This window comes from Rhinatrema bivittatum, chromosome 16 (genome assembly GCF_901001135.1).
Source record: "Rhinatrema bivittatum chromosome 16, aRhiBiv1.1, whole genome shotgun sequence".
NCBI classification, from domain to species: Eukaryota; Metazoa; Chordata; class Amphibia; order Gymnophiona; family Rhinatrematidae; genus Rhinatrema; species Rhinatrema bivittatum.
In genome coordinates this window covers 40158003-40179852 of record NC_042630.1, presented here as the reverse complement: position 1 = coordinate 40179852, position 21850 = coordinate 40158003, and the positions used below count along the sequence as shown (strand labels likewise).

General features: G+C 43.7%; 1 protein-coding gene across 1 annotated transcript in view; it reads right to left on the bottom strand.

Moving 5' to 3' along the window:
• Positions 1-1623: 1623 nt before the first annotated feature.
• LOC115078264 (receptor-interacting serine/threonine-protein kinase 3-like) overlaps positions 1624-21850 on the bottom strand; it is a 64972-nt gene continuing 44745 nt past the window's right edge. Inside the window, exons 6-8 of the mRNA XM_029581073.1 lie at positions 8044-8144; positions 6174-6240; positions 1624-4496 (exon numbers count right to left, since the gene is read on the bottom strand). Of these exons, the coding sequence (XP_029436933.1) occupies positions 4231-4496; positions 6174-6240; positions 8044-8144 (434 nt within the window). The 3' untranslated portion in view covers positions 1624-4230. The remainder of the gene's footprint in view (positions 4497-6173; positions 6241-8043; positions 8145-21850) is intronic.

The window sequence follows — 21850 nt, the reverse complement described above, 5'->3', positions numbered from 1 at the left end:
ATTTAAGGTCTAGGAAATCAGGGCCGGCAGTTCATCTTTATGGAAGAGCCATAGCACAGTCCTATACAGTTCTATTCCCAGGGGAATTACTCCATCCTCTAGAGAGTAAGGATCAGCTTCATTATCCGTGCCATTCAGATCCCTATCGGGCAGACTCGCTGCCAATTTCGGTGTACTCCGGCCCTTAACAGTAGGTCCAAGTGAGATTCCTACCTGCGACTCTGCCCTGGGAGTTAAGAATTGCACCTGAAGGATTGTAATCCCTGGAAAATTTCTACCCATGAAAATGAAGGATCCATGCCAAAACCAGAGGATATCTGAGGTGTACTCATTGAGCTACCTTCCCCTGTTGACAAACCAGTCAAGGGAGTTCCAATATCAGGTGCCCCACCTGATGTGTCTTTACCCAGACCCAAATCTGGCTGGGAAGAACCAGGCACTGGCACAAGTTAGCAGCACTGGCACAAGTTAGCAGGCATCCAGGCAGAGATGTCCGAATATGACAGGCAGCGCAAAGGGAAAGGCACTTAGGCAGAGGTTGACAGAACGCTGGAGCAGCGACTGAAGGCATGTGTCCAGCTTTTGGGTTTTTTGTAGGCATCCAAAGATTCTAGGCGTCAAACCTGGGCATCCAAAAATTTAGACATTCAATACTTAGGAGTCCCAAACCCAAAGAACTTAAGCGCACAGCAAAAAACACCCAACCTGTATGCACAAGTAAGCGGACAGCCACTTGCAATGCTACTTAACTTGAATGCTTAACTGAGGCCTGACTAGGCATCCAAAAACTGGATGCACAAGCTGAACCGACAATCCTGAAGACGGCAGTCTAACACATAGACAAAACGCGTGAAAAGCCATTGAGGCCTTAAGAGCGGGGCCTAACCTATAGGCTGCACAACCTGCCAGGCTGCCCATGTCCCTTAACCTCCCATAGAGTGGGACGAACGTCATAACAGTGCGCCGAGCACGAAGACCACGGGAAGGAGGAAGCCCTGCCCCAAAAACTCTCCTTCTGTCTCTGTATTCTATTTATTTTTATAACTTACCTGAGCTCAGCCTTACCTAGCTGAGTACAAAGACAGTCTCCAGATGCGGGGGATGAGGGCATATGCCTTCACTGCTGTGCTCAGCTTCCTGCACCTGCTGCCTTTCAGCTGTGTGAAAAATCCAGCTACCGGACCAAGGCACACATCTGAGGGACCACAGAAATCACCTCAGGAATTCTCAACTGGGGGAGGACTATTTAGTATCACCACAAGAGAATGGGAAGAATTAATTTTCCTTATTTCTCCTTTTTTCAACTCAAAGCTCCCAGTTGGTGAGCTGCACATCTACCATCTGCCTTGTATTTATGTATTTTTCAATCTATTTCCAATATAATAATCACGTTTATATTATTCTTTGTAGATAAAACAACTTTAAATCTGATTTGGATGTTTCCCCAATAGTTTGTCATAAACACTGGGTTTGTGCTACAGCATATCTGGTTGTTTTACACATATCCCCTGAGGAAGCCTAGATAAGGTGAAACAAAGAGAATTTTATTTGTTGGGACTCATCTGACATATCGGCATAGTGAATCTCTCACACAGGAAAAGAATACAGGGAGACCAGTTTTTTTCATCATCAGCTTTAATAGTCACAACAGCACATGTACTTACATCAATAGGAAAAGTCGCCAAGGACTTACACATATCCCTTCAGCTTTCAAATGGATACATTTCAATAACTGACTTAACATATAAAAAACCAAGTATCTTTTACTTCTTGCTACCTGTTTAGAACACTGTCTAGAATACTGCATGATTGTACTGGAAGTAACACAATGTTTAAATGTGTATGATACATTATAATATATACATGGTAACTTTTTGGGTAATAGATCAGTTAGTAGTGCTCTGTGTGTGAGTATATATATGAGTATTATTTTTAAGTGTGTATATGAATGGTTAAGAATTGATGACATTCACCGAATGTAATTTCATTGTATCCTGATTGCTTTTTGACTTTGGAACATTTTAAAGTTTTTTGTAACCATTTATTAAAGATATTTATAATATATTTACTGTATTCTATGATTCCTTCATGTTTTAGATATTGTTTTTGGAATCTAGGTTTTCTACCTTTGATGGTTTGTACCTTATAATCTCCCAATCCTGCCGTTTGGAAGCTTAAGGGGACCAAATGTGTGAATCCCATGTCTATAGGTATTTGTCAGGTGCCTAAATCATTTTCTGATAAAATACCGGCTCTTCCAAAAGCTCCAGCTCCTAGATCACTGCCTTATCTCCCTTGTTACTGGAAATGCAATTCCTGCCAGTGCATGAGCCCACCATCTGAACTAGTCTGTTGTCATTACAGCCTTCCTAAATCCTGCAACCCCCTTTCAGAAATGTGAAAAATGCTGTGTGAATATAATCACTTTGAAGTAACATTTTCACTGTGCTGATACTAAACCAACTTCTAAGACACAAGATCCAGTTACTGCACAACTGACCATTGAAGAGGTAGGTCCCTTGTAACTTTAAAGCTAAGCTATATCTGTGTTAAAAACTTCTGGTGTCTTCTTTCCCACAAGGAGAAAGTAAAAATCAAGCCAGAATCTAGTCTGTGTTTAGACTAGATTCTGATGAACCTGATTTACAATCATTCAATGATCCTCTTAAAGGTAACCTCTCTCCTCAGAAGGCAGTGAAGAGAAATGCTGCAATCAAGTCCAAAAGGCCTATTCTATAAAGGAGGACTCTAGTACTGCTGATGACATTAGGACCAAGAGGGAAGCCTTGCAACCGAAACCTGTTTCCACCTTGGCTTCAGTTAACACAAGTTCACAGAACCCTCCATATTGCACAGAAGTTAATTCACAGTACCAGACACTGGAAAAGGAAAAGCAGTTTCACTCTGCTCCTAAGACACCTGCTTTGACTTTTTTCTAAAGGCAATCTCTCTTTGCAGAAGTCAGTGGAGTAGAAATAATACTTTTCTCTTTTAAGTTGATTGCAATATCATTCAGTTATAGGGGTACCTGTTTTAATGAATGATTCTTGCGTTTCTGCTTCTTCTAACACCAATCTAACCCTTGATTCTACCAAGTTAATGGTTACAACCTGTCTGTATTTCGTCTCCAGCTAAGGTTAACTTACCTTTAAAACCAGCATTTAAAAAGAGGATTTGGTAAGATCCAACTCAACTGCCACTGATTTTCCACTCCGTTAAAATACTGAAAGTCTTGCCCTCAGACCTGAAACTCCAGCTGTAGCTAATCGAAGGTTAACTGGAGCTCGAGCACCACAGAAAGCCATCCTGTTCATTTCCCCCCATATTAGACCCCATATTAGAGTGGGGTCATCTTGCTCTAAGTCTATGTGGAATGATCCCGTAAAGATTGCTTCAGTAGTGGAGGTTATTCCCAGCTCTGATCCTGTAGCAGCATCTGAGTCAGCTAAGGATAATTACCTGCTCAGAGCCTGTTCGTTTTCTATTTATTTATTTATTTATATAGTTTTATATACCGACATTAGATCAGTGATGTCACATCGGTTTATAGATAACGGAAAGGAAATAAGCAGGGGGGTACTTATTTCTTACTGTGAAACGTATTTCTAACCATGCAACGTAATGAAACTTAAATTCTTGAGTATTTCTAACGAGGCAACATGATAAAAAAATAAAAATATAATAAATATAACTTGATACGAATCTCTTCTAATGCAACTTAATGAGACTTGAGTTCTTATAACGAAAAGTAATGAACATAATCAGCATGCGACATGGGACTTGGAAGCAGAAAAATGTGTGTAACAAGGGTCGGACGGGAATATGATGCTAAAAAGAAAGGTGGGGGGGGGGGAGATAGGATCATTGGGGGAAGGCTTGTCGGAAGAGCCAGGTTTTTAGGGTGTTTTTTTGAAGAGCTGTGTTGAGGGTTCAGATCTTAGTTGTGCTGGAAAGTTGTTCCAAAGTGAGGGTCCGAGTATGGACAGTGCGCGTTCTCTTGTTACGCTTGGATGTGCTTCTTTTGGGGTGGGGATGCGGAGAAGACCAGTGTTAGAGGATCGGAGGTTTCGTTGCGGTGTGTGGTATCGTGCTTAACCAATTCAATTTGTCGTGGTGGAGTGACTTACGGATGAATGATAGGACTTTGTGTTGTATTCGGAAGATGATGGGGTAGCCAGTGTATGCAGGATGCTGTTCATAAACGGGGGACGCGGTAACTCCTGGTGGCAGTCACTCAGCCAGTTCTTGCAGAGACCGTACAAGGAATGGCTCTCTCTCCTCTAGCAGCTGATAGAATCTGGCTGCGCTAGCCTCTCCTTTACGTGTGACCGCGCTCAGGGTTCTTCGGTTCTTCTCTGCAGGGTCATCCTTGGACAGGATGAACTGCTGCTCTTGTCTAGTAATGATCTCTTCCTGAAGGAGGCATTTCAAGATAGGGTCTACGCTCTGGAGTTGGCTAACAATAGCCGCCCAGTGTTTTACAAGAAAAGGCCCTCCTGGAAAAACGAGAGAGGGAATAGGGGTTAGCATATCTTTATACTGTACGTAAGTTAAGAAAGTTTGGTGGGATTTTTTGCTAATTTACTTAAAAGAAAAATGCAATATATTACTTAAGAAGAATATCACATCACATAGCAGATTTCATGGATTAGCTCAAAGATAAGTGTATATCACAAATACTCAAAGTAGCACTCTTCACCATTTTAGCACCAAAAAGCACAATTTCAACGTCCTTCTGATGTCCCCATTCCCCCAATTTATTACTTGTACGTGGCTGGAAGCATGTAACAGCTGAGTTCACAAAGACATCCCGGGATTAGGAGCATAATATCAAAGGAACCTGCCTTGTCTTTCTAATACAGGATAGAAAGAGAGAACATGACAGCAGATAAAGACCATACAGCCATCCAGTCATATCTCCTCTTTCCCTCCTTTCTTCCAAGATATTTAGATCTTTAAGTCTGTCCCCATATGTTTTAAAATGAAGACCATTGGCCATGTTAGTAGCAGCATTCTATTCGATAAAGCCAATCCTTTTGAAAATAACCTCGATCCGGTAAGGGTGAGGTCATTTTCAAAAATTAAAAAGCACTAGAAAAGTCATGTATAGGCAAGAGTTTTACATTCTTCCTTGTTTAATTCTAGTCTAGATTGAAATTAATTTGCTTTTAGTTCAACACCCATGCAATTAATTGAGAAAGCATCCCTCTGAATAGTACAAGAACTCATAAGTGGTGGAAAGAAAGACAAGTGATAATTTTTAAAAGTTACACCATGATGATGAGATAGATTTAATTCCTTGATAAAATGTTACATAGGAGGAAAGGAGAGCTGTGGACAAGTTTGCTGCCTTTCATGATGTGTGGATACCATTTGTGAAGAAACTTCAAAAATGGTACGTTCCAGGGAAACATCTGACTCTGGAGAAGAAGCTGGTACTTTTTAGTCAGGATATGCCCAGCAAGTCCTCAGAATATGTCATCAAGATTTGGTGATGCTATGCTGTGCGCCAGCATCCTACTCCCAAATGTGATATCTTTTCAAAAATAATGGAACAGATTGGTGAGGTAAGACATGCCTTGGATAAATCCATGTTGGCTGTGTCCCATTAAACCATGTCTGTCTAATATGTTCACTAATTTTGAATTTTAGAATAATTTATAAGATTTTTCCTGGCACTGACATCAGGCTCACCTATTTATAGTTTCCCAGATCACCCTGGAACCCTTATGTTTAAACTGTTTAATAAATATCAACAATGTACATTCATTCCTTTGAAGCACAGTTGTTTCTTATGCACGCCAAAGGTGTGACAACAATCCTATAAAGCAGTATACATTTTAGCTTATAGTTCCCCCCTTTTTACTACTTTCCTTCCCTTCCCATTATGACTAATTCAAACGCAACATCTTCATTCCAATATCTGAAACATCTTAAAAGCAGCAGATACCGCGACTTCTTGAGCAATATCAGCAAGGATACCTCCCCACTTTCCTCCCCCTAACCTCTCACCCTGCAAGCCCTTTTTAAAGATTAGTATTACGTTGGCCACCCTCCATCCAAATGTCCCCCTACCAGTATTAACGGTTTTCTTTTAATCATGGCTGATGAGGATTAATCCAAAATATTTCCCACTGGAAATTGAGAAGAAAAATGACAACCAATGCACTTACTTGAGCCCGGTGGAGAATTCTCCATTTTGTACTGTGTAGAAGTAGAACGGGCTGTCATCTCACCCTCCTGAGACAAAGAAATAAAAATAAGTGCAACAAGAAAAGCAAGAAGGGGGCTGATCGATAGACATATATATACTATCGGTATAGACACATATACACACACACATATATAGATTATTAGATAATATACATATACTAGATAATAATATACATATACTACATATAATAATATACTACATATAATAATAATATACATATACTACATAATAACATACATATACTACATATATATACAAGCCGTTAAGCCTGTTAAAACGGGCTACATCCCTCTGTCTCTCACCTCCCCCTCATTCTCTCTCCCCTCCACCCCCTACCTCCCCTCCCTCTCACCCACTCCTCCCACTCCTCTCTCTCCTCTCCCTCTCACTCTCCCTCAGTCCCACTCCCTCCACTCCCTACCTCCCTCCCTCTCACCCACTCCTCCCACTCAGTCCCTCCCTCCCACTCAGTCTCACTCCCCTCCCTCCCCCCTCTCTCCCTCCCTCTCACTCTCCCTCAGTCCCACTCCCTCCCTCCCTCAGTCCCACTCCCTCCTCCCTCCTTCTCTCAGTCCCACTCACTCTCCCTCAGTCCCACTCCTTCCATCCCACTCCCTCCCCTCCCACTCCCTCTCTCTCCTCCCCTCTCACTCAGTCCCTCACTCTCTCTCCTCCCTCGCTGCCACCGCCGTTAAGCCGTTAAAAAGGGCTACATCCCTCTGTCTCTCACCTCCCCCTCATTCTCTCTCCCCCCCCCCCCCTACCTCCCACCCACTCCTCCCTCTCCTCTCACTCAGTCCCTCCCTCCCACTCAGTCTCACTCCCTCCCCCCTCTCTCCCTCCCTCCCCCCTCTCCCCCAGTCCCACTCCCTCCCCCTCTCCCTCAGTCCCACTCCCTCCCCCCCCTCCCTCTATGTCCCACTCTCCCTCAGTCCCACTCCCTCTCTATCTCCCTCCCCCCCTCACTCAGTCCCCCCCCTCTCCCTCCGTCCCACTCACTCAGTCCCCCCCCTCTCCCTCCGTCCCACTCACTCACTCCCCTCCCACTCACTCAGTCCCACTCCCTCTCTCCCTCTCACTCAGTCCCCACTCCCTCTCTCTCCTCCCCCCCCTCTCTGTCAGTCCCTCCTTCTCTCTCTCCTCCCTCGCTGCCGCCGCCGCCGCTGCCACCGGACGCCACCGCCACCCAACGCCGCCGCCGCTGGACGCCGCCACCCCGCCGCTACCACCCAACGCCGCCGCCGCTGGACGCCGCCGCCGCTACCACCGGACGCCGCCACCACCCAACGCCGCCGCCGCTGGATGCCGCCGCCGCTGGATGCCGCCATGCCGCTGCCACCCGCCGCCGCTACCACCGGACGCCGCCACCCAACGCCGCCGCCGCTGCCACTGGACGCCGCCACCCAACGCCGCCGCCGCTGCCACCGGACGCCGCCACCCAACGCCGCCGCCGCTACCACCGGACGCCGCCACCCAACGCCGCCGCTGCTACCACCGGACGCCGCCACCCAACGCCGCCGCCGCTGCCACCGGACGCCGCCACCCAACGCCGCTGCCGCTGCCACTGGACACCGCCATTGTTTTTTCTTTTTTTCTGACGCTGGCTCAGAGCGACGTGCTCGCCCGCACATGCGCGGTAGAGCTGGTCTCTACTGCGCATTTGCGGGCCGTCGGTCACAGGCCATTTATAAGGTAGATAGTATATTAGAAACAGGCTTTGGACAAAAATAATACGTGGGTACCTAAAACAGAATATCATACATACATACTCACACACACATACATACATACATATATATATATATATATCGATGGGATATGAATGTTACCTCAGCTGATAGCTTCTTCAGTCTATCCAACACGGTACATACTGCATCCTCTATTTCAACTGTATACACAGCAAAAATCTCCTGGGTTTTCAAAACACAATCTAACAAAAACAAACACAAAATCTTGATTTACTGGACTAGATGCAGTTTCTGCTGTTCTACTTAACATGTCTAATTATGCTGGATACTGCCAGTCTCTCTACCTTATTCAAGGTATGTCTCATTATACTAGAAATAGAAATAAAACAGAGTCCTATATAAGGTAAGTCTCTAGGCACTGAATATAGAAAACGTTTTTTCAAGGCTTGTGTAATACATCCACTACTGTCTCACTAAAAGCGTATTGTGCAGAATTCTTGATTATACTAATCTAGGAATATTGCATACTCTGGAAGTGAAGAAATGACTGAAGAAATTTACCATAATAAGAATGTGACTTCTCCGCTCCCATAGAATAGTCCCTGGGAAGGGCACCAGACCCATCAACAAAATATCCAAGCAAGATAAAAGATCAATTATTTATCTAAACAAAAAGGACCTGGGCATTTAACAGGAGACATCTGTTTCTCCATGGACATGTACGCAATACAACCACACAAGTGGGTAACATCAGCCTCCAGCGTCGAGACCGGCATGCTCTTCTTATATGGCTCAGAAACATCTAAATCTTTAACTGAGCATGTGCGGGTGTTCCCAACCAAACGTCATCGCTCCAAGCATCCTCAGTTTCTTCTTGTCCACTAAAGCTTCAAGACAGGCTACCGCTCTCTCTCTAACAAGATGACTTTGAGAAAAGGAGAAGTGCCGTTTAATCTCTGCGACAGAGGTCGCAAGATGTCTGTTCGGGACATCCATAAAATATGCCTAAGATGTTTCGAAACCAAACATGACTCCACAAATTGTAAGTCATGTGGTAGCACGTCACCTTGAGTGCATGTCTACCAGGAACTGAAACTGAGGTATGCGATAGAACATGACAAAGATGCCTCAAAAAAGAATAAGTCTAGAAAATGATTGAATTAGAAGAACAAAATGTCTAACCATTCGCATAACAAAAATTAACTGAGACCAAGTCACAAGCTAACAGAGAATCACCTTCGCATTCCTCTAGCTCAAAAGAAAAAAAGAAACGAAGTAGTTTGTGGGACAAAGAGTTGGCACCGTCAATTATCTAAGCAGACAGTTGCACCGAAATATACTGTGCTAAACCTGTCATCCCCAAAAGACTTAGCACCGAAGATATTGGTGCAGAAATCATCGGCCCCAAAGAAGCTCAGCACCAAGCCCATTGATCCATTAGGCAGTGCCAAAGCAATGGCACAAACCAAAATCCCCTGCACCTCTAAATTTTTTTGGAATATTAAATGACTAGCACTCCCAACTCCAAAATATATCCAGTACAAATTTTGTTAGAATTATTTTCCTACAGTTTCTCATCGCTAAATGTATAATTTCTTTTTGATAAAAAAAGCAAAAACTAAAACGAAGCATGTATCTACACTAGCCGATTCCGACTCAGAATCATCAGAAGGAGAAATCACTACAAAGAAATCAGATCATTCATATGAAATGGATTATGACTCTGATGGAAATATTCTCCTCCTTTTTCCACATCGAGACCAACTCACATTCTTAGAAGAATGTGGTCCGATTTTGTTAAAAAATACATGACCAGCCCAACAAAAGAGAAAAGGTGTACAATCCAAGGAGGCAACAAGAAATAATCAGTCCCACAACATATTTGGAAATGATGATGATTTAGATGTATCATTTGTAGTCACAATTTCTTCAGATCATTTAAGCTCTTCACTGGACTCCTTAGATAAATCCCCAGATCTACCACTGGCTCCTTCTCCTAATATTTGATGCAGTGTAATGCCTCCAGAATGGCCAAGGTCAACACATTCACACTTGAGGAAGAGCAAACCTCTTCTAGAGAGATGGAATTCTTACAGTTCATCAAGCCTAGGTGAATGAACAAAGCTGTACCCATGCTAGAGGCTTTCTTAGATCTACAAGATAGTAGATGGACCACACCTCAGACCATCGAACCAGCACCTAAACCACTGCCCATGAAATACGTGATAAAACAATGTCGTGGCCATACGAAAACTCAGCATTCACGTAAATCTTTTATTGGCGAGTTTGTGATGAAGAAATCTAAGAAAACAAAATTGTAATCTAGTACACCTTCCTGAGAAAGACCCTAGAACATTAGACAAAACAGGAAAGAAAGTTTTCCAGGCCTCAACTTTACAAGCAAGAATTGAGGCACACCAAATTCAAATGGTGCAGTTCATGTACAACACCTTAAAAGGTATGAACGAATATTCATCATACATACCAGATAAGGACAATTATAATCTATTGTCTAAAGATGCAGACAATTGTGTTAAGCACTTAACCAGGCCTGTATACGATGCCATCAAGAACATAAGACATGCCATACTGGGTCAGACCAAGGGTCCATCAAGCCCAGTATCCTGTTTCCAACAGTGGCCAATCCAGGCCATAGGAACCTGGCAATTACCCAAATATTAGACAGATCACAAGCTACTGTTGCTTATTAATTACCGTAATAGCAGTTAATGGATTTAACCTCTAGGAACTTATCCAAACCTTTTTTAAACCCAGTAACACTAACTGCAGTAACCACATCCTCTGGCAATGAATTCCAGAGTTTAACTATGCGCTGAGTGAACAAGAATTTTCTTCGATTTGTTTTAAATGAGCTACTTGCTAACTTCATAGAGAGCCCCCTGGTCCTTTTATTATGTGAGAGAGTAAATAACCGATTTACATTAACCTGTTCCTTTCAAGATTTTGCAGACCTCTATCATATCCCCCCGTTTAGTCGTCTCTTCTCCAATCTGAACAGCCCTAACTTCTTTAGCCTTTCCTCATAAGGCAGCCATTCCATGCCCCATATCATTTTGGTCGCCCTTTTCTGCACTTTCTCCAGTGCAGCTATATCCTTTTTGAGATGCAGTGACCAGAACTGACCACAGTATTCAAGGTGCAGTCTCACCATGGAGTGATACAGAGGCATTATGACATCCTCCATTTTATTTTCCATTCCCTTCCTAATAATTCCTAACATGCTGTTTGTTTTTTTGATCGCCACAGCACACTGAGCCAATGAGTCCAATGTATTATCCACTATGACACCTAGATCTCTTTCCTGGGTGGTAACTCTTAAGATAGAACTTAACATTGTGTAACTACACCAAGGGTTATTTTTCCCTACATACATCACTTTGCACTTGTCCACATTAAATTTCATCTGCCATTTGGGAGCCCATCTTCCAGTCTCACAAGGTCCTCCTGCAATTCATTACAATCTTTCTGTTTTGTGATCAAAATATCCAAAAAAGGTAATTGTTCTATATGAAAAGACAAACAGGTCGATACTGTAAGACCGCGGGAGAGCGGACGAACGCCCGCTCTCCCGGCGCGCGCACTGGCCCCTCGCCGGTGCGGGCGATTCAGTATTTAAATGAGGTGACGCGGGAAAAACGGGGAAAAGGAGGCGCTAGGGACACTAGCGCGTCCCTAGCGCCTCCTTTTTGTCAGGAGCGGCGGCTGTCAGCGGATTTGACAGCCGACGCTCAATTTTGCCGGCATCGGTTCTCGAGCCCGCTGACAGCCACGGGCTCGGAAACCGGACGCCGGCAAAATTGAGCGTCCGGTTTTCGGCCCGACAGCCGCGGGCCGAATTCAAATTTTATTATTTTTTTTTTTTTTACTTTTGGGGACCTCCGACTTAATATCGCCATGATATTAAGTCGGAGGGTGCACAGAAAAGCAGTTTTTACTGCTTTTCTGTGCACTTTCCTGGCGCCGGAAGAAATTAGCGCCGACCTTTGGGTCGGCGCTAATTTCTTAGAGTAAAATGTGCGGCTTGGCTGCACATTTTACTTACTGAATCGCGCGCGCATACCTAATAGGGCCATCAACATGCATTTGCATGTTGAGGGCGCTATTAGGTGCCGCGGGTGGGCCGCGTGTTTTCCTCCCCTTACTGAATAAGGGGTAAGGGAAAACACGCGTCCAGAGCAGGCTGACAGTGCGCTCCGACGGAGCACACTTTACTGTATCGACCTGATAGTAAATTACAGATGCAAATCCAACAAGTTAAGCCAAGTTAGAAAAAGGTATAATTGTTCAATAAACAACTTCCATAAGAAAAAAAAATATCATCAATATATCTAGACCATCTCACAAATTACAAACTTCCTTATTTAGAAAACCTACAGATTGCAATAACTTTTAAAGTTTTGACAGCTTTCACCCATATTCCTTATGATCAAGTTTACCTGTTGGACAATTCTTGCGCCTTCGGAGAATATGTTCTACCAAGGAGGATTACATCAAACATACTAATATACTTTGCCACAGATTTATACAACATGGTTATCCCATGCAAGTTTTAAGACCAGCCTTTAAGAGGGCATTGAATGCCCATAGACATTGGTTACTCAATCAACAGGCCAATAAAGAAAATAAAAAAAACCTAGTTTGTGTCATCCAGTTTTCTAATAAAGCACAGGGTTCAGTTTCCATTCTCTATAAACATTGGCATGTGTTACAACTTCACCTTATTATTTTTAAGGAGCCCTCCATATTCGCATATACTAGGGGAAAAAGCTTGAGAGATACACTTTGGTTAAATCTAACTATAATGTAACAGAGGGAAATCTTTCTCTACTATCATTAGGATATGATCCCTGTGGCCAATATACAGTATGTGGTACAACCAGTCATATTACATCTTGGCAGAATGCAAATTCCAGACAGATTTTTCAATTGAAAGGTCATACAAATTGTACATCCAAAAGTGTTATATATGCTATCCACTGTCCTTGCAACTTACTATATAATGGGCACACCTGCTCATTCATAGACAAGTTGTTTGTCTACGAAAAAGCTACAAGCTCCTATGGTCCATCACTGTTTAGATAAATCTCACTCTTTTTCAGATCTTGTCGAATGGGTCCTGTCTTATGGCAACTGCAGCCCCTGTAGAAAATATGCAGACACTATGGCTTGCTTAATCCATCTTGAGATGTTCGCCTTTGAGGCGGTCTCCCCCGTTATGTGTGCCACTTAACACAAACTATCAATTAAGAAATTCACTTGTCATCTTTAAATATTCTTTTATACCTCTCCTGACATCTTAGAACTTTAAAGATTGTAGGCCCCTGCAATCCTGCTCATCAAAAGATGCATTGTTTTAATGTTTTTATTATTGTTTTATACTGTACTTGGCATCTATCTTGTTATGGAGACTGTGGAATATAAAATATGCTTTATATTCCGCAGTCTCCATAACAAGATAGATGCCGAGTACAGTATAAAACAATAATAAAAACAATAATATATATATATATGCTGATTTCAATAGAATGCTGAAGTTACCTTATGTAATAGGTCTCAGCATTACAGAATCCTTATTAAACTTTAGAAAGGGAGTCTTGCAAGTCAAAGACTGCCATCCCGAAATGCATCTTGCTGAAGTAATTGACAATAAAAACACAGTTTTCTATGTCAAGGCCCTTCAAGTTGCTTATTCTAATGGCTCATAAGAAGGGCACTGTAAAGGGGTTATTGTGTACTCTGTTGTATGATTTGACGTATCCTGTTAATGTTACATTTCAAAAAGCAATAAACCAAGTTAAAAAAAAAAAAAAAGGGCTTGCTAATGCATTACTACGAAATTTGAATTCCAGAACAGTATCATAGACCACAATGTAGGATTAAGGCGTTACTCCTTGTCGAAGAGTGACACCTCCTTATGAGACAATATAGATGTCCCATTAAGCTTTCCCCTTAATGCAAAAAAAAAATAAAAAAAATCGTGGCAATTTGTACCTTTAAAGAATTCAAGGTCAAGACCTGTAAGAATGTCATAATATCTCCTATATGTAACACCACAGAGTTGTGTTCCACGGCCACGGCCCTCTTCCTGACCCAAGGCGGCGGGCCTCCGTGGCAGCATCGGGGATGCCGCGGGAGTCGGGTGCCTGTTGTTCCCCGCGCACCGGTGCAGGTCTCTGCAGTGGACGCCGGGTTGGGAGCCGTCCCTGCTCCTCCCTCGCGGCATCGGGCAGCTCTCCTCCATGGTCGGAAATCCAAGATGGTAGCCGCCATCTTAGGTGCGAGGCCGCACCTCTACTGGATTTAAAGGGACCTCGTCCCTTTCATTGCCTACACCCGTTTCCAATGCACCAGACCAGGGGAAGTGTATAAGGAGACTTCCTCTGCTCATTCCTTCACTTGGCAACTTCCTTGGTTGTTCGAGTCTGCTTGCTTTGGTGAGTCTTCTTGTGCTTTGGATCCTTGCTTCCTGTTTCATCTCTGTGATTCCTGGTATCTGACTTCGGATTGGCAAGCAGTGATTCCTGGTGTGTGACTTCGGATTGGCAAGCAGTGATTCCTGGTGTGTGACTTCGGACTGGCAAGCGGTGATCCCTCGGTGTGTGACCTCGGACTGGTAAGCGACGACCCTCTGGCGCTCGTCCTTGGACTTCTTCCGGACCATCGTCTCCAAGGGCCCACCTAAGTCCCAGCGGTCCGGGTCCCTACGGGCTCCTCCCGGGGGGACAGCAGGCTTCCAGTGGCAAAGACCCAGTTGGTTTCTCCGACGTCTCGACTCTTCGCCTTCTCCACAGTTGCCTCAGTCTTCAGTGCCGAGGGTCAGCCGGTCACATCTTCTGTTCTGCCTCGCCTCCCGACGGGGGAACCTCAGGATCCACCTGCTAAGGTATACCATCCTCCCGTTGGTCCAAGGGTTCACAAGCCTGATCATAACACATAGCAAACAGTTAATCTGTCTACAATATATTACAAAATCCTGTCATATCCCCAAGTAAATTCTCTTTGTGGAATTCTCTTTAAAACTGAATCTTGTTCTAATAACTGGTGGTTTGTATCCTTTCTTGGCTATTCTCGCCTGCTCAATAGCCATGCCATAAGCAAGAATGAAGATGGGTTTCCCATTACTACTTATCCCTGGTGAAGGAGACCCCCTATGCCTTGAAAATGCAATCGTCAATCCACAATCAATCAGTTTGCTTAGATCAGCATACCATGGTGTTCATGGCCATGCTGATGCCACTAGGACCTCATATACCTACTCTTTCCTGAGCTTCTTTATTACATGGCCTATTAACGGCCAAGGTGGAAAGAAAACAAAGCAACATTTCCCTTGGCCACTCCTGTATTCATAATCTTTTCATTGGCTGAAGAACCTTCTTGCCTTTGCATTCTTGTGGGTTGCTGTTAGAACCATCTATGGTTCACCCCATTTTTAAATTTTCTGCTTGCATGCCCAATGGCCTAGCACCTTGCCTTTGTATTTTGGCTGAAAAAAATCTATTTGTCCATTCTTCTGACCTGCAATGTGTAATGCTGAAAGCTGTAGCAGATTTTTCTCCAACCATGCAAATAGTAGCTGCGTTTCCTTTGAAACTCTTTGGCTCCGGGTACCCTCTTGTTTATTTATGAATGTTACTGAAGTTGCATTGTTGTATAGTACACTTACTGCTCCTCAACTAATCACTGACTGAAAATGGAGTAATGATAGCTTTATGATCTTTGACTCTGATTTTTGTACCCTGTACTCTATCACGTTGCTCAACCTTGAGCAAAACGATTCTGGCAAAAGGCACCCCAATCTTTTAAAATGGGCATCTGTTGTCTTAATATCCAATCTAGAAACTCTAGTGATATTCCCCCTCTGCAACATTCAGGGAGTTTGAACACCAACAAAAACCTTACATTCATTTTTAGGTGATTTTTTTTTTAATTATGCATGCAAATATAGCATACTATCATAGTAATTTACCTAACAACATATGAAATGCCTTACTGGGTCAGACCATCAAGCCCAGTATCCTGTTTCCAACAGTGGCCAATCCAAGTCACAAGTACCTGGCAAGTACCCAAACAATAAATAAATCCCATGCAACTAATGCTGGCAACAAGCAGTGGCTATTCCCTATTGATTAACAGCAATTTATGGACTTCTCCTAATGCGGGCAAATACTAGTGACAAATCAAAGGCATGTGTTATAGCAAATTCCATAAGCCTACTTCCATGGATAAAGTGCTTTTACATGAATAAAGCTCAGCATTAAACATATAAATGCTCTTGAGCATCAGGCCACTTGCATTAAACAGTTTTCTCTGTGACTCCAACCAAAGACAAAACATGAAAATGTAATTCTGAATTTAAAAGGAGCTCGAAATCAGATTGCTGACCCCATATTTTTAAATGGGTATTCAGTATTATAGTCTATTTTAATTTATTGCTCTGATAGGTCTAGCAAATTCAGATACATATGAAACCCAGAATTGGTCTGTAAGGGCCAATCCCCTTTTATTTATTTATTTGTTATAGCTTTTGGAATTTCAAAATATAATTAATATCCTTGCTTTTGCAATGAAGCAGGATATAACAGTATTGGCTTTATTAATTTGTTTAGTATTGCCATTATAGCAATTGTCTTCGCTGGTGATATACATGGAAAAGAAATACATGGAAAAGAAAAACATGAATGTATTGTAGAAACCAGTTCTAGAGCATATCAAAGATCTATTAGTCTCTGGTAATGTGGATCCACTTTTTGAAAAAACATTTGTTCTAGGTTTTCTGGCACCCTCTGTAAACTCTAATATTTAACCTATCCTCAGGAAGTCTTTATGTTTTGATTCATCTTGACGCAAGACTAGTCTTTCACATATCTCACCAAATTATCTTTCTTTGCAAGGCATTTGCAGAGATGCAATTTGAATCAGCAGCCTAAAGCATGAGTCATAGAAGTCTTCTAGCACCTAATATGCTAGAGTGGAGGAGTAGCCTAGTGGTTAGAGCAGTGGGCTATAAACCAGGAGATCAGGGTTTGAGTCCAAATGTCACTCCTTGTGACCTTGGCAAGTCACTTTACTCTCCATTGCCTAAGGTACAAACTTACGGGCTGATACAGTAAAAATGCGGGAGAGCAGGCGAGCGCCCGCTCTCCCAGCACGTGCACAGGCCACTCTCCTGTGCGCGCGATTCAGTATTTTATTAAAATTAGGCCCGGCGGTAGTGTCCCTAGCACCTCTTTTTTGACGGAAGCGGCAGCTGTCAGCGGGTTTGACAGCCGATGGTCAATTTTGCCGGCATCTGTTCTCGGAGCCCGCTGACAGCCACAGGTTCGGAAACCGGCAAATCCCCACAGGGCTCCTCCCAGTGGGTGGAGACATTTCTTGTCACGATCCACGGTTCACTAACAAGCCATATTACACAGTAACCACACAACATTGATCTATGTCCCTGTGGTCCTACAAGATACTATAACACACACACACACACACACACACGCGATCTTTCCACACAGCAAGATCCACGCAAGCACAGACCATTGCAAAAGATCCCACCAGAGATACAATAGACCAACACATACACGCATATGAACCTGAAGAAAGAAGATTCAATACAAGACTCCCATAAAGCCACAACCCTGAAGAATTCCTGCTATCACTATTTTCTAAAGTTAAAAATTATTTACCATAAAAAAGAAAAACCATTACCATCTGAAGCATAGTTTCCCCTAAAGATTCCAGAAGAAAATTTGCAGGCATTTAGATATTATATGCTCATTATATAATACATTGTGATAAATGTTTATTGTTATTATTACACTAAATTGCTGATGTAGCATCTTCTATAAACTCCTGTTTTAAGCAAAGCCTACTTCTTTACATTTTAAACCATCTGCTGCCATCTAGTGGCTGTTGAAATGTACACAGTCTAATTTTAAACATTTATAATCCCTTAACACAAGGTACTGAAGTTAAATAATAGTCATTGTGCATTTTATAAATACCTGCCTCTCATTCATTACACAGCTGCCACTACTGTAGTGGCCCCAACCATTCAACAAGTAGCACTGAGGATGCGCATCATTGGAAGTCAAGCTGGCAAGGGTCTCCCATCTGGGAGGGAGAACAATAAAGACCACAGAGAGAGAAAAACAGGGAAAAAAACAACAAAAAAGATATTAAGCAGAATATCAGCAGAATTTCTCAGATAGCAGAGTTGCTTACCTGTAACAGGTGTTCTCCCAGGACAGCAGGATGTAGTCCTCACATATGGGTGATGTCATCAGGCGGAGCCCTATTAAGGAACAGTGTTGTCAAAGTTTCTAGAAACTTTGACTGGCACACCGAGTACACTGAGCATACCCAGCATGCCTTGATCCCTGTGTCCACAGGGGTCTCCCTTCAGTCTTGTTTGTAGCAAAAAGCGTGAGCTAAAAAATAAAATAATAAACGTAAGCGGACCCAACTCCGCGGGGTGGCAGGTGGGTTTTGTGAGGACTACATCCTGCTGTCCTGGGAGAAACACCTGTTACAGGTAAGCAACTCTGCTTTCTCCCAGGACAAGCAGGATGGTAGTCCTCACATATGGGTGTTTAGCAAGCTACAGGCTGACTCATATTACAACAGGCCAATAGCAGACAACTCGTGCAGCAGGCATAATAATTGGGGTGCTATTGGCAATGATGAAGCTGCCTGAAATCACAGCAGGTGGTTGTAGAAGGAGTTGGGGATTATACTGGAACAAAGTTTTTCAAGACAGATTGGCCAAAGGCTGAGTTTTGACGGACTTCCTTATCTAAGCAGTAGAGGGCTGCGAATGTGTGATGAGAGCTCCATGGCGCAGCCTAGCAAATGGTACTGAGCGATAGTGTGCTACCAATGTTGCCATGACCCTTACAAAATGAGCCTGCACTCACCCCTGGAGAGGAAGGCCTGCTTCCTCATAGCAGAATTCGATACAGTCTGCTAGCCAGTTGGAGAGAGTTTGTTTGCCCACTGGAACTCGCAGCTTGTCTTTGTCAAAGAAGCAAAGAGTTGGGTGGATTTCCTATGGAGTGCAGCGCGGTCTAGATAGAATGCAAGTGCACGCTTACAGTCCAAGGTGTGCAACACCCTCTCACACTGGTGAGAGAGATGCCTTGGGAAAGAGTGGGCAGACTATAGACTGAGTAAGATGAGAGGCTGTGTCCACTTTAAGAAGAAATTTAGGGCGAATACGGAGGACCACTCGGTCACGGAGGAACCTAGTGTCGGGTGAGTATCCAACAAGGGCTTGTAACTCACTGACCCTTTTAGCAGAGGTGATGGCTATGAGGAAAATAATTTTCCATGTTGGAACTTTAATGTTATAGGAATGCAAAGGCTCGAACGGGGAATGCATGAGCCTTGTCGGCACTACATTGAGGCCCCATTCAGTAACCATAAAGGAGGCTTAAGTTGTAGAAAACCCATGATAAGCCGACTCATAAGGGGTTGAGCTGTTAACAGGGCATCTCCTGCTCCCTGGTGGTACGCTGAGATGGAACTGAGGTGTACCCGTGCGGAGGATGTCTGGGGACCAGAATCACAAAGGTATCCTAGATAGCCTAATAGAGATGGAGTGGGGCAGGGAAAAGGGCCAATACCTTTTTGTGCACACCATTTGGTAAATCTTGCCCATTTTGAATGGTAAGATTTACGTATAGAAGGTTGTCGTGAAGCTACAAGTACCTGAGAATATCAGTGAGTCTGTGTTATGAGACTGACCTGTGGGCAGGCGAATTGGTTCCTGGAGTGATAGGTTGAGATGTATGGGGAAGCATACTTGTCGAGGTCAGTATGGGGTTATGAGAATCATTGAAAACCTGTCCTGCTGTAGCTTCACGAGAGTTTTGGCTATGAGCGGTATCGGAAGAGACGGATAGAGGAGGCCTTTGTTGCAAGGGCGAGCAAAGGCGCCCATGGCTAATGCATTTCGATGCCTGTCTAGGGAGCAGAATCTGTCCACTCTGTGGTTCGATTCGGACTCAAGAGGTTGATGGTTGGTTGACCTGAGCGGTAGAAGATTTTGCTCGCTAGACATGAATTCAGAGACCACTTGTAGGGATGGAGACATCGATTGAGATGGTCTGTTAGTATGTTCGGTATGCCTGTTAGATAAGTGGCCCAGAGATGCATGGAGTGTGCAAGGGCCCAGAACTGTGCGGCTTCCTGGCAGAGCAGATAAGAGCCTGTGTGTCCCTGTTTGTTCGAGTACCACATTGCCACTATGTTGTCTGTCTGTATCCTACAGTATCTGAATGTAATCCACTTTGAAGCACTGAAAAAAGTGCAAAAAACGGAATATAAACCTAAATAAATAAAAAAAATATCCACAAAGTTTTGTGTGAGAGGCAGTGTTTGAAGGCATAAAGGGCATAAACGCATGGCTTGAAGCTCCAGGAAGTTGATCTGAGACTTTTCATGGAGCAGAGGTGGCACATTTTGGGTTTGGAGGGTGTTGATACGAGCTCTCCAACCCAAGTTGGATGCAATCGTGGCCAAGATCATCTGAGGATTTGGTACTGGATTGGTGATATAGATCAGAGACGAAAGTGGTTGAACGGCTTAGAGCTACTGAAATTTTAAAATCTGAGTTTTTCTCATGGCTAGTCTGGCCACAGGAGTGACGTGGATTGTGGAAACCATGTGGCCCAGCAATGAAAGAATTGATGGGTTGAGGCTATGTTGCATGCGCGCAGAGATGTGGACAATTTGATAGGATGTCTGCACGGTTGTTGGGCAGGAAGGCCGTTGCGACTGTAGTGCCCAGATCTGCTCCACATGGGATTTATGGTAGTTGATCAGAAATCCCAGCCAAAGTTAGTAGATTTATAGTGAGTCTTAGAGAATTTAGAGCTCCTTGTTTGGATTGACTCCTTATTAGGCAGTCATCCAAGTAAGGAAACGCGTGAATGCTGCTGTTCTTTGTAGATGAGCGGCAGTCACTGCTAGGCATTTGGTGAAATACACAAGTTGCCGAAGCTAGTTCGAAAGGCAGAACTTGACATTGAAAATGTTGACGACTCACTATGAAGCATATAGAAAGTCCAGAGAATAGAGGCAACCCCCTTGTTATAATTAGGAGAAGCTTGGTGCCGAGACACACCATTCTGAACTTTTCTTTCTGAAGAAATTTGTTGAGATTTCTGAGGTCCAGGATGGGCGGAGGTTGCCTGTTTTCTTTGAAAGTAGGAAATAGCGGGATTAAAATCCTTTGCCTTGTTGCATCCGGGGAACGGTATCCCGAGCCCTGGTCCTCAGTGGGATGGCCGTTCTGTTGTCTGGCAAGGTTAAAAAATCCAGGAGCCTGCTCGACTGGCAGAGCTGGTGTGATCTGGTCTCACACGGAAGCTTGAGCGGTAAAAGGTCCTTCTAGCATCCCTCTTTGCTGTGCAAGAAACGTAGAGAGCTGTCGCAGAGTCTCGTGGTGGTCTTGCAATTGAGCCACTGTCTGCTAGACCTTGTGCACGAAGAGATTATCTGCGATGCATGGCAGATCAGCTAGTTTATCTTGTACTTCGGGCCGTAAATCAGGGGCCATAAGCCAGGTTACTATTTAGTACGGAGTCCTGTTGCTGGCCACGGGAGGACGTTTTGATGCAACTACATGTTGCTCGAATTTCATGTGGATGGCAGAGAGGTTCCCTTGGTGTTGTGTCAAACATAGCTGGTAAATAGCAATATGTGATACCAATATGATTCTTAGAAGATGTTACGACCTAGAACCTCCCGAAAACGTCTGGTCCTGTTTAGTGACCAGGTCGAAAGGGATGGTTTCAGACACGTCCTGTATTTAGGTCTCAATGGGATCGGTGCAGAAGCGGGATTAGAGTGCCCATCGCCCGAGGATCCCAGGATAGGTATAGGGGTCCATGAAGGCTCAGAAGGACGAGTCGGCATCGATGACTTAGGCTGTCGT